The sequence below is a fragment of the Trachymyrmex cornetzi genome, unplaced genomic scaffold (assembly GCF_001594075.2).
Source record: "Trachymyrmex cornetzi isolate Tcor2-1 unplaced genomic scaffold, Tcor1.1 scaffold117, whole genome shotgun sequence".
In the NCBI taxonomy this organism is placed as follows: Eukaryota; Metazoa; Arthropoda; class Insecta; order Hymenoptera; family Formicidae; genus Trachymyrmex; species Trachymyrmex cornetzi.
In genome coordinates, this window is record NW_017295730.1 from 1678555 (window position 1) to 1691698 (window position 13144).

Sequence of the window (13144 nt, forward strand, 5' to 3'; positions counted from 1 at the left end):
TATATATATATATATATAGAAGTATCTTCAATATGAATCTCAGATATAATCTCATTATTTTATGGTCTTATTATGATAATTATAAGAATTATAGGATATGTCTATATAATAATTATATAGATATGTCGCGGTTCCTTTTCGTAAACGAACTTCCGGACGGTAACTGTGCGCTCATTATTTTAAAAGATAATCATTCCTTTCTATTTCTTGGCAAATCTAATATTTACTAAACTACGAATCTAATTAATCTTTCTAACTATGTTACAAATAACAAACAGAAAACATTGATTTCTATTACAAAGTTCTTATAGAGATTATTTAATGCTACATACATCTAAATTATATAACAAAAAGTTAAAAATGATATATGTTCTAATTTTGCAATTTAATTTTAGAAGATTAAAATCTTATGAAACTGATGACTACATTATTGGAAGCAAGATTTGGAAAAATACTTAAAAATTAATTCTAGTTATTTCAATTTAACGCTACATTAAATTAAGAAAGTTAGAAAAAATATGTTTTCTTACAATTTAATTTAAAAGTATTAAAATTTGATGAAATATTAAAATGACTACATCATCGAAAGCAAGAATTTGGAAAAGTCTTAATTATTCAAACACTAATATGCACTAATGGCGCGTTCTGATATGACTGTAATATGTATGTATTCTTATCAGATTATCAGGATATTCAGGATAATAGATATCGTAACAAGTACTTGACGACAATTGACTCCGTTCCTGCTTACGATATGTATGTATGCAATACGCGTGGATTTTAGTACCAGCCGAAATCCATACCCGCCAATTGATAAAATCGCTGATTGAATGGCCGATAAAAATCTCGAAGACGTTGAACTGCCATGGGGTCGATGTAGGGATGACTGCGACCCTTGTTTTTTCCTGAAAGATAAACAATCGATTCATATCAAACATTACATATTTTTACGATATTCTATTGTGTGAATCAAATAATACATTCCGTAAAAAGTTTCAAGTGATTTATGAGCAAAGAAAAATTTCACTGTTAAAAATTAATGAGAAAGATCGACATATAACTTCATTTCTGAAGAAGTACTAAGTATTATACCATTTATATAAAATCGACGGAAGACAACGATCTGAAACCGTATTTTGTTTATAATTTCTGCGAAAATAGATTTTTAATGACAATCCAGTCGACAATTAAACCAATTACACTAATTAAAAGTAACATGACATTAATTTTCGCAATCTCAACAATATAATTTTTACGTAACACCATATGTTATTACATTTATATTGTTGAGTGTGAAATTATATTTGATATTATGTTATTTGATATTATATTTGAAATTATATTTGATATTATGTTATTTTTATTTGATGTGGAAATAATTGTTGCAGTGTGTGTATTCTGTTTCCCGACATAGAAATAACGATTTTGCTGAAGTATCTAAAAACGTAGCTAGATAAGTTCTGAAAATAATCTTGTTGAATCAATTAAATTACGTGTCAATCTCAAACATAATAAGCAATGCTGCAAAAAGTTTTAATATTCTAGCAACCAGTTTGAGTGTCCTACATAATTATTTTAACGATCCAACAAAATTATTTTTAGATCTGTGTCTAATTAAATTTTTTAATCTTAAATCAGCCAAACCGTTCTTTCACATGGAGGAATTTATTTTCTATACGATCTGCAAGTTCTCTTTGAGACCGATTTTCAACTATCCTACCGAGACAGTGCGGCGTTGCGCGGTCCTCCGACTTGAGCAAGCAAGGGAAGCCCTTAGTAGCATTGAAATAGAAGTGTTTCTCGCATATCACCCGCTTGAGACCCAGGAAGTCCTGCACTCGAGTGACCTCCGTCACCGGGTCGGCGATCAGACGTTCGCCGGATACGAATAAAAACTGAGACAGCGGGAAATATTGCAACCACCGTTCCAGGTGCCGTACGTAGACTCCAATCTTCAGAGGCATCCAGGAAGTATCCACGATCTTCGATCCGTTAAGGAAGGCCAGGTCTTCGAAGCGTGGCATCTTGCGACGCTTACTCTTCACCTGTGTGTAATCGGAGATTGCCCGGGTCACGGGATCCCTCACCACGACGATCAGCTTCATGCCTGTGTTCATGTGCTTCACCCTTTTCGGCACCTCGCTTGTCACGAAATACGATGGCGTCTTCTCCATGGTGATCTGACCGATCAGAGTTGGGGGCATTCTGCGTCTGATTGTTAAGAATTGTTAGAAATATATTCATAATTGTGTTGAAGACATTGGCCAGTATTCATAGTCGGATCTTATCTTTAAGACTGACTTAAGATGTCACGAATCAACCAGAGAGCTGTATTAGAATCTTAAAACATTATTACTTAAGACGGTCTTAAGATAAAAACGGATTATAAATACCGCCCATTATCAGAAAAATTGTTAGAAATATTTATAATATATTATAGAGAGTATTTCCAATGAAAGAAGACAATGAGATTGACGAGGAATATCTCATGCAAAAGAACAAGTAAAAAATTCTTCAAAGAGATTAGTTTTGAATTTGAAACTATTGTATTTTATACATCAACATTATTAAAAAATGAAATTATTAAATTATTTAATTAATTACGATTAATTATTACTTTTAAAACATTATATTCGATATCTTTACGTTTATTTCAATAAATAAGATCGTTGTTTTTACTCGAAGAAATTATTATTAATTGAATATAAAAGACAATTAGGAGAAACAGAATGGAGCTTTATATATCTCGGAACTTTGCAATTACGAAACTTTTAAGTGGATGAATGCTGTATTGCGTTTCAATCGTTGAAACGATTTGTCGCACGCACCTGTACCAACGGAATCCTTTAACGTAATGATGATCGAAGAAATGAACCTCGGAGCCGGCGGCGCGAATCGCGGGATGTAATCTCAGGAACTCTAAAAGGGCTCTCGTTCCGCCTTTCTTCACGCCGATTATCAGAGCGGTCGGTAATTGCCGGCTTGGTAGCAGACCCTGTTGCTTAAGTGTCTGATACTCCGATATACCTCCTTCGAGCGTACCGCTCACGTTTCGGGGTGAGAGAGATTGCGATTTCTTCGAATCCGTCCGGCTATCCGGAGGCACGTCCTCGATCCTAGATCGATCGGAACCTTGGTACAAGACAGTCCTTGAGGGAACTCGCGTTTTCTGCAGTGTGATTTTCTGCGATGTATCAGTTAACACGTGCGAGTGATCGACGAAGAGCATCCACAAGTAGATGACCAACGCACACACGAGAATCACGATCTTCCAGGAGCCTTTTCGCAATTCCATCTTCGCGATTTTACGAATCGTCGTACTTGGTCGGCTTCCTGGATGCCATTATATCGCCGCGTTGTTCGCCGTCTCCTTCATCGACACCAATACGCTCGCGCCGATACCCTTTGCGATGTCTGAAAGATTTTCCGATATCTTGTATATGCGCTATGTGTTACGATCAGACAGGAATAATCTTCGCTCGTGAATTATGCGCGGAAATGCAACTGGTGTATCCGACAGCGGGTGAAAAATCGAATACGATAGTATCTGCGTCGTCCGACGGACCGGGTGGTCCAATCTCTCTGCATTTTTAAATTTTGATATAAGGAGAATTGAGAAATACTGCAAATAGAAGACACCAAGGAAACTTACATTGAACAAAAATTTAGTACGATTATATTTCTCAATTATATTTAATTTGAAATTGATGAAGAAGAAATTTCTCATGAAGATTATAAAAAATCGTTTGTGTATTCCTTTATTTCTGAATTAAAATAAAAAGATGCCAAATAATAACTTTTCCTTACAGTAATTTAATACAACAAATATTGTAAAGAGAAGATACACTGAGAAAAAGTTGTTGATTTAAAAAAATATTAGTTGATTCAACTAAATGCAGCGGGTTGTCAAGCAAATATTTATTAATTCAAATAAGTAAAATGTTTTAAATTAAAAAATTTTGTTGACATGACTCAGGTATGTTTAACTTAAATATATAAATACTTGAACTAAATATTTACTACGAACTAAACGCATTTATGCCCAATTTCTTCACCTCTAGATAACTTTATCCAAAAGATATCTCCCAGAATACAATGGAAATATCTCCTGGATAAGATTATCCGCAACTTATCTGAAAGTGAAGAAATTAACCAAGTTAACAACTTTTTTCTCAGTGTACATTCAACAAAAATTTAGTGATTATATTTCTCAATTATATGTAATTAATGAAGAAGAAATTTTTCATGGAGATTAAAAACCGTTTATGTATTTCTTTTAGAATTAAAATGAAAGGATGCCAAATGTGGTAATTTCGCCTTACAAGAATTTAAACCTCGAACAACACTGGGTCTTTCGTGTCCACACACATGCATTAAAAATAATCATTTTTGTACTTTAATAAAATAAAAAACTGCTTTTTTCTTCAAAAATTAAAGTTACAATTTTTATATCAAAACTGAATTATTTTCTTTTTCTGGCGCAGAAAGTAATTTCCATAATTTTTCTAAACATTTTTTTCCAATGTTTGCATAGCAAGATAATTTAGTAGAGACCTTAAAGAATATGTGTGAATTTTTACAGAATTTTTCGAGTACTTTAAGAGCCTTAAAGTCGGAAACGAATGATCCATGTGTGCCGTTCAAAGGTACCGAAAATAAATGTGTGGTTCGAGGATTAATAATGGAAGATAGTGATTATTCATTTATTTTGAGTAATAAGATCACTGTTGTTTACTGTATCTTTAATGCTAAAAATAAGTAATTTTTAGCATAAAATTGATCAGTATATTAAACTGGATTTCTATAAAGGTTGCAATATGAATATAATTGTAATAAGAAGATACACTATTGATGAATAAAACTTAACATATTCTTGTATTTTTCAAGTTTCTGAAATGCCCATCAAAATATCCGAAAGCAATCAGACTTTCGTAGACCCGGAAAATGTATTCTTCAAAAATTACATAATCTCGTACATGCAAAAAGCTTTGAAATGCATAATGGATTCATTTCTTGTGGTTGAAGTACACTCTTTCTATTTCCATAAAACACAAAGTAATTTCGCATCAAAGTCAGTGTTGTTCTCGTACTCGCTTTGTGTTTGAAGGTGAGAAATAAAATGCAAAAGCGGATCCCTCCAATCCGCTTAACCCGAAAGCAGAATAAATTACAAGAAATGTTTGTCACCCCCGGGAATTCCCGAAACGACAGGTCGTCCCGGGAATGTCCGGAGAGTCCGGGCCACTCCGCTGGACAAACCGGATGATTAAATCCGAAGTTCGGATTACACTTACCCCGGAGTAGCGTGTCACCGGTCGGAGACACGTTTACTTTCACCCCGTGCGCGTCCGTCATCGGCCAACGTGCGACTGGCGCAGCCGGTGGAGGGTTGCGGATGCGGACACACGGTCTCGCGCGCGGAAAGTGCACATTTAGCGCGTTATCAAACTGCACGGGCAGACCCGTAACTGCTCCGCGGTCCCCGTTTCTGCCCGGCGCCACTTCTGTCGTCATGCGTGTTACAATCGACGGAAAGTCGACGCGTCGCGACGTCGTCTGTACGCGAGATATCACCCTTATCCCGCGAGATGAAAGGAAGCTGAGGAACCATCCGCGCCTATATTGACCGCGAATCAACTGTAAGCTCGGTTGTAATCATCGTTACGTTTGCTATCATTAGCTTTTCCCAAAACTCTGCGATGGATTTTTGCTTTCTCTCTTTTTTTTCTAAAAATTAGAATCCAAGAATTTTTTTACTCGTCTTGCTGAAACAGACGGATTGAAATTAATTCGCTGTAGGCGCCGCGATTCTCGGCTACGGTTCTGACGACGATGTTCGTAACAATCGATAACGCTCGGCCGGCTGGGAGAAGGGAGACCATCGCCCTATATAATGCGGTGTATAGGGATAAGATATATCTGCCGATAAACGATCAGGTTAATGAGAGCACGAGAGTGACCTTCGATGGACCGATTCATCCCGTCATCGATACATAATCATTATCCGTAGCATCGAGAGACCGAGTATTACGTTACACGCATATAAGGGGTGCCGAATATATATGGGGTGGAAACGAGAGGGTGATTTTGCATAATAATGCTTTTCAGATCATTTTTTAATACCGTTCTATAACATTTACTTTATGTAATAAGAAAGATGATTTCTTTCGTTGATCTGATGTTTTTAATCTTGAAAATTAAAATAATTGTAAATTTATTTGTTAGACTTCGCGCAAAAATCGCGAAGAATATCGTATAAAGAGGATGTTAGTTTAGGCTTTTTTGATACGATTTTTATCTTAGAATATTATCTTTTGCATTTTTTTTGCGACTATTTAATTATTGTGTTATTTTCGTGCAAAAAATATGAAACGCGTTACTGATCTTGCAAAGATTGTTTCGAAACTAATTACGTTTTTTCATGCTAGGGACTGAAAATGACAAAGAAAATTAATACACGACTATATACTTATAATTATATATTAATTGACATATATAAATATATATTACATACATATTATATGTATGTAATATAAAACAAACTATTAATTGCAATAGATTTATACATTGCTGGATCACTTATATTATTAAGTCTATTGAGTGAACGAAGCTTATTATCTTCGACAGCACAGACGCAGCGCTATTAAGTAATTTACCACAGGATTCTATAATCTTTTTTATGTAACGTAATTACTCATAGTCGCAATTAGTATTTTTCTATAGATTAATATCGACATTATCTCGCCGAAGTAACAAGCCGCATTAAATCCATCTTTTTAACGATGAGAATTTATCGCTATCGAAAGAACACAACTTTTGCTTTTGCTATTATATTACCGCATGGTTTAAAAACTCACCGTTTATTTAACTTACGTAAAATCAAAATTGTGAGCTCTCTTCATTATTATGATATATCGTTATAGTTATAATAATAACAAAATTATTTTTATGATTATTATTATTATAACATATATATGGTTAATTATTTTTATATTATAGCGTTTTTTTAAAAATCTTTTTAAACATATGCGGAAATATAATGGAAAAAAAGCGATTCTCTTGCGTATCGATCGAAAATAATCGTAAACTGGTTACGCTTTGCAAACTTTTTGTCGACGCGTGTGGACTATGAATCACGCACCGTCGATGCAGAAACGTTTTTAAAAATTCTACGAGAGAGATCTATAATATTCACATACGCCGTATGAATATCTCTCCGCCGCGCCGGATTGTCCACCAGACATATTGTTTATAAAATTATCACAGTATCGTTCAAACTTATTATATCATATGTACACGCGCTTTTAGAATGTAGAAGATGCTATTTTGTATGAAGCAGCAGGTGTATAAAAATGTACAATGAAAACTTTCTTCGTGAATTTCAAATAGCGTGAAAGGGTTTAAATATGAGAAACGCTAAATGATATCGATTTGATAACGTCACGCGAATGTTTTTCTACTTCATCACGAAGTTAAATAAATACTTAGACGAAACAAGAATTTCATTAAGAATCTATGAGATATTTAAGATGTCTAAAAGGCGCCTTCTAAGCGGCATTTAATTTTTCAGACGTTCGTAGTTGGACGTTCAGACGTTTGCTTCTGGAATTTCTGTAGTATCTTATCGCATAGAATATTTCCAAGCTTTTCCTACGTATAACATCTCTCTTTCTCCAAGATATATAACGACAACAGTATTATATATCCATATCGACATATATACTTGAAATATGTTCAAGATACATGCATAAACAATTTTCAGCATTTTTCCTGCCTTTTCCGACTGATTTTATTATACACGCGAATCAAAATTATTTCATTTAAATGAGCTATATATTAAAGCTGCGCTTTTGAACTTTTAGGCATTGTCGTTAGGTCAACGATATTTACTACGTTTTTTATTGTCGCTGTCGCTCGGAATTTCAAGCGAAACGCTGTTGAATTAACGACGATGTATACTCTCTAAAATTTTCGAGAATCAAAGATTAATCTTTGGAATGGAATCTAATTCTATTAAAAAGTGGCAAAGAGAGTGACAATTGAGCCAATGTTAAAAAAAGAATGGCTCAATTATTAATTTTTGAGAGTGAGATTTCATTCTTTAGAGTTAGATTCCATTTCAAAGATTTTCGGGAGTAAATACATAAATTTGCTTCATAAAAATTTCGCTTTCATTTGCGATTTAATTTAAAAAGATTCACGGTCTGCCTTACAGTCCAGTCGACCGCATTAAGAATCGGGAGATGTTCGAAAGTCTCTCGTGTATTTTTGGTAGTCGGCTATTGAGTCCGAATAACAGCTTCGAGAAACACTTAATGAAAGATTGTATCTTTCACGATCGGAAACGATATCTTGACTGTTTCATGGAGCTTTTATTGAATTTACTTCGTGTAGCCCTTCTCCTTCAGCAGGTTGTCTAACGTTTCCTGATTATAGTAGACGATAAAGTCCTTGGGCTCGACGCCTTCGAATACAGCGTTTACCGACGGCTTCAGGTTGTAGAAGAACAGCGGCTGGCCTCTTTTGGCGAAATCCTTTGTCAGGATCTCGATGACCGTGGCAGCTGTGAAGTCTGCACCATAAATATGCGAACAGTCAATCACCACAGGCGTCGCGACGCTCTCGGCGCGTCGGCTGTACTTGGTCACCAAATTGCGGACGTAGTCCACTGAGGGGAATATCAAGCAACGATCCGGTGTCAGCATTAGATACTCGACACCGTGAAGAGTCTGTTGAATAAAAGAAAACAATGGAAACAGACATTATAAAATATATCACCCAAATCCGCAAGGAATGCGTGCGCCGAGCTTAAATCAAGAATGGAGTGAATTGAAGAGTTAAAACAGATCGTGCATGACTGGTTTTGTATTTTTAAGTAAAAATCAATAATTACCTTAAGTTTCTCTACAGATATTTTCGGCCTGGCAGCGTGATACAGAATGAAGAGAATATTTATTCCAATTCCGCAGAGGATACCGATCTCCAATTGTAGCATCAAACACGCGATGAACGTGCCTACCCCCGGGATGAGATCCGATTCTGCGACACAGAAGGGAGATGGTTAATTTCGTGGCGTATTGTCGTAAATGTATTTGTGTATTAATGAATGAAAAACACGCGTTCTTACTTTTCGTCCTCCACATAGGCTTCACTACTTTGACTTCGACCATGAAGATTACTGCAGCGATAATGATCGCCGCCAAAGTGGCACGTGGAATGAAACTGAAGTACGGGGTGAGGAATAGCAGAGCTAAAATTACCAATAAACCTGAAACACACACACATACACATACAAATGTTGTATCATAATTGCGGCTAATTCCTTCTGTAATATTGATTGATCGGTAAATTTAAGCGAAATGTGATTTGCACACTATGGAAATATAGATACGTGTATACACGGGAAGAATGGTTTTGCTAAAATATTCAAAAGTTTAGCTAGATCTGAAAATAATTTTGTTGAACTATCAAAATATTATGAAACGCTTAAACTTGATGACAATGCTAAAAAATTAACACTAGCAATTAGTTTAAATATCTAACATTTTGGTGGTTTTTGTATCAATACAAAATTATTTATATTAACATAAAATTATTTATTGATATAATAAAATTATTTTAATGGTCTAAATAAAACTATTTTATAATAAGTATCTAAATTTTTAGGTACTTCAGCGAAATCGTTCTTTCCATGTATATATTATTGAAATTCAGCGGAGGCACGCAAGTAATCTCTATATAAAAAAATAATTAAAAAAATTATTCTCCGAGTTTTGACCGTTTTTAACTTTACGTTTTTAACTTTTCGGCAAAGGATAAATAGATATATTAATTTGCAAAAATTATAAGTGAAACTCACCAGTGTAAATGCCGCCAAATGGTGTCCTTACGCCAGAAGCGTTGTTTACTGCGCTCCTGCTAAGGGATCCTGAGCTTGGGAAAGCTTGTATGAAGGAATTTCCAATATTCGTTATACCAATCGCTATCAGCTCTTGCGTAGCGTCCACTGATTTTCCATTGGCTATAAAAACGCATAAATTCCGTAAATAACCATCCTAATTAAATATACGATACGCTTCTAAATATGTTATATAATAAGTTCAACTAAGAAATTCGATCTTGTTGAGAAGATTTTAACTTGGTCCTTGAATCAAAGTCAGAGCAATTCTTAATATGAAAATACAGTAGAGAATGGTATGTCCTGTAATTTTCTAAGATAAGATACTCTTACCGAAAGCCTTGCAAATAGCGATGTCTTCCATTAGAGAGATGAGTGGTATAACGATGAGACCACTGCCCAGATTACCGAGCATCTCGATAAACGTGACTGTCGTGTTGCCACTGGTAAATCCAAATGGTGGAATTTGTATAGTAGGCATACCTCCCTGTATGTCGCCTGAAATAAGAAATTTTAGTGTGCTTTATTTTGGAACATTCTGTAGGGCATTCTTTTACATCACGATATAATTAATAATATAATTACTTTTACAATAAAATATATGTAACCAAAACAAATTTTATATAATATTTCATATCACTATAATTAATAATCGGAATTTTTACAGATTGTTGGCACACAGTTTCAAATAAAATTTTGCATTTATTTATATTGCGTACATTTAAATATGATTGTAGTTCTTTTTCAAATTAAAAAAAAACAAATTTATAAACTTTTAATAAAAATTTTAGAGTTTGTTTTTCAATTACCCAGTTAAAAAAAAAAGAGTTTTATTTGTGTCTCATACCGATTAATTGGAAAGGTGGCTCGTCCGAAAAGCTCCAGCCTATTAAACCACAAATTACTACTAAAATTGCGTTTCGCGAGGTGCTGATCAGCCAGATGATTTTATTCACGACACGATGTTTTGTAGTAAGAAACTCTTCTTTTTTCGGGCCGATTTTGAATGAGCCTAATAACTGTAATTAAAATGTTACGTACAAAAATATTACTTTATTGCAATCGTAGTATAATATTAATATTAAATTGAACCGCTTTATCGAAAGTTTCTCGTTAATAATTTTATCGTCTCACTTCTCAAAATTGTTACAAATATTTATTTAAGATTACATGCAGTTATATTTAATTTATTTTTTTCTCTTTTACACAAAATATATACTCTCTGTATTAAATTTATATTTGTTCGTATTTTATTTCACAATTTATTTGCGTTTGCATTTTAAAAACAAAAGTTCAGTATTAAATTTATATGTATTCCATGTGAACGATATCTACCATAAATCGCTTGATTAAATTTAAATATTAACGTTGCATTGAGGGAAAATTTTAATAATTTCTCGCAATATATTTCTTATATTAAATAAATACCCTTAGAATTAATAGCAGTGCTATGCAGGATATTCCCAAAATAGTGTCCCAGGCGGATGTCGTATGTATCAGTCCACCGATACTCTGCCACATTTCAATAAATTGAGAACCTTTGGCAGGAATACCGAGAATATCTTTGACTTGCGATGTAACAATTATCAAAGCCACTGCTGACGTAAAACCCGAACTTACTGGCCCAGACACGAAATCTATTAGAAATCCTTTTAAAAAATTAAATATCTCAATTATTTTATTTATTTCACATTGCGGTTTCGTAATAAAAATAAAATTTTGAAAAAAGAAGCTATATTTTAATATTTAAATAGAACGAGAAATAATGTAACTGTTGTAACTCATGTTTGAAAATGTAAAAAAATTTAACTAAAACGTTTCTTAATATTTTTATTTTTATTTTTATTTTATTTTATATTTTATAATCATTTTATTTTTATTTTAAATTTAATTTCGAAGCATTAATTGTAAAGTTAATTTAAAAACGTTACAATGTTTAATTCGTGTTAAGGCTCCTGAGTACTCACTCTGCCATATTGAATCGTGACGTCATAAGCGAGAAATGTATCATAAGTGACACTTTAATTTTTCTTGCATGCCATTTGTAAATAAAGAAAATTTGGATGAAATGAAATAATGAGATCGCTTTAAAACACTTGTAAAAATGGACGAAAACTATCTTTATCTCTCTCAAATCGATAAATAGTCGCAAAGGCACGTAGAGTGCGTTGACTAGTTTTCATTCAATGCGCATGCATTTTCACTTTACGAGCCTTTTTTCGACTCTTTATTGCCTATAAGGGGAGATAAGGTGATTCTTCGTCCGTTTTTACAAGTGTTTTAAAGCGATCTCATTTCGTTTCATCCAAATTCTCTTTATTTACAAATAGTATGCAAGCAAAATTAACGTGTTATTTCTCACTTATGACATCACGATTCAATATGGCTGAAATAACTACTAAGAAGCCTTAAATCATTGTTTAATATCACTATTTTATGTAACTTAATATTGACGACATTTTTTAGATATTTTTGATTAAATTAATCTTGACAAATTATTGAAGACGACTTACCGAGGCCAAATATACCCATTATTAACTCCACGATTCCAGCAAAAAAGGACAATAAAATCGCATACATCACAGGAAAGTCTAAGTGAGACACTGTTTGATAAGTCAACAAAGATATTATAGCAGTAGGTCCCATGGGTACATCTTTGCAGGATCCCAAAATTACATATATAAAGCAACCTAGGAAACTGCCGTATAAACCGTACTGAAATAAAAAGTGATATATATGTACAAAATATATACATATATGTAGAAAATATACAGGGTGTTAGTTAAGTATGTTCCCAAACTCAACAGAGCGATTCTTTGATTTATTTCAAGTAAAAAAAGTCCATATAAACATGTGTCCTAAATGACTTAGTTTTCGAAATACAGGATAGGTCGAGCAGGAACTCAACCTTGGCCTCTTAGATCACCAGACTTAAATCCTTTGGATTATTTCCTTTGGGGGCATCTGAAATCATTGGTTTATACCACTCCAATTGAGAATGAGAATGATTTGAGGAATCGAATAGTTGCTTCATGCGAGGCAATACGTAACACACCTGGTATCTTTGAACGTGTACGTCAATCTTTAAGAAGAAGGCTCGATGGATGTATCATGGCGCAAGGTGGACATTTTCAACAATTCATCTAATTGTTTTATTTTTAGTCAGAAGAACTGAAGCCTGTTTTTGTTTTTCTGTTTTTGACTAGTTTTTGACTAGTTCAAGTTGTATTTCTTTCAAATAAACAG

General features: G+C 33.8%; 2 protein-coding genes across 2 annotated transcripts in view; both read right to left on the minus strand.

Annotated features, from left to right (window-relative positions):
• Positions 1-655: 655 nt before the first annotated feature.
• Positions 656-5436, minus strand: Hs3st-B (Heparan sulfate 3-O sulfotransferase-B). The gene is made up of 4 exons (XM_018515150.1): positions 5295-5436; positions 2829-3414; positions 1721-2211; positions 656-905 (listed from the first exon to the last, which is right to left on the minus strand). The coding sequence occupies exons 2-4, from the start codon at positions 3293-3295 to the stop codon at positions 781-783; spliced, it is 1083 nt and encodes a 360-aa protein (XP_018370652.1). The 5' UTR covers positions 3296-3414; positions 5295-5436; the 3' UTR covers positions 656-780.
• A 1568-nt stretch (positions 5437-7004) lies between these two features.
• Positions 7005-13144, minus strand: part of Esp (Epidermal stripes and patches) — a 16535-nt gene continuing 10395 nt past the window's right edge. The window contains exons 4-11 of the mRNA XM_018515138.1: positions 12412-12613; positions 11327-11547; positions 10746-10917; positions 10232-10396; positions 9860-10021; positions 9128-9268; positions 8894-9039; positions 7005-8729 (exon numbers count right to left, since the gene is read on the minus strand). Coding sequence (XP_018370640.1) covers positions 8382-8729; positions 8894-9039; positions 9128-9268; positions 9860-10021; positions 10232-10396; positions 10746-10917; positions 11327-11547; positions 12412-12613 — 1557 coding nt within the window. The 3' untranslated portion in view covers positions 7005-8381. The remainder of the gene's footprint in view (positions 8730-8893; positions 9040-9127; positions 9269-9859; positions 10022-10231; positions 10397-10745; positions 10918-11326; positions 11548-12411; positions 12614-13144) is intronic.

What these genes read in the sequence shown, in the direction of transcription:
- Hs3st-B (XM_018515150.1), bottom strand. Translation starts at nt 3,295, where the DNA reads ATGGAATTGCGAAAAGGCTCCTGGAAGATCGTGATTCTCGTGTGTGCG. An exon ending in AAAGGATTCCGTTGGTACAG is followed by an intron (nt 2,212 to 2,828) that starts GTGCGTGCGACA and finishes CTTAACAATCAG; the next exon opens with ACGCAGAATGCCCCCAACTC. An exon ending in CGCAACGCCGCACTGTCTCG is followed by an intron (nt 906 to 1,720) that starts GTAGGATAGTTG and finishes TTTATCTTTCAG; the next exon opens with GAAAAAACAAGGGTCGCAGT.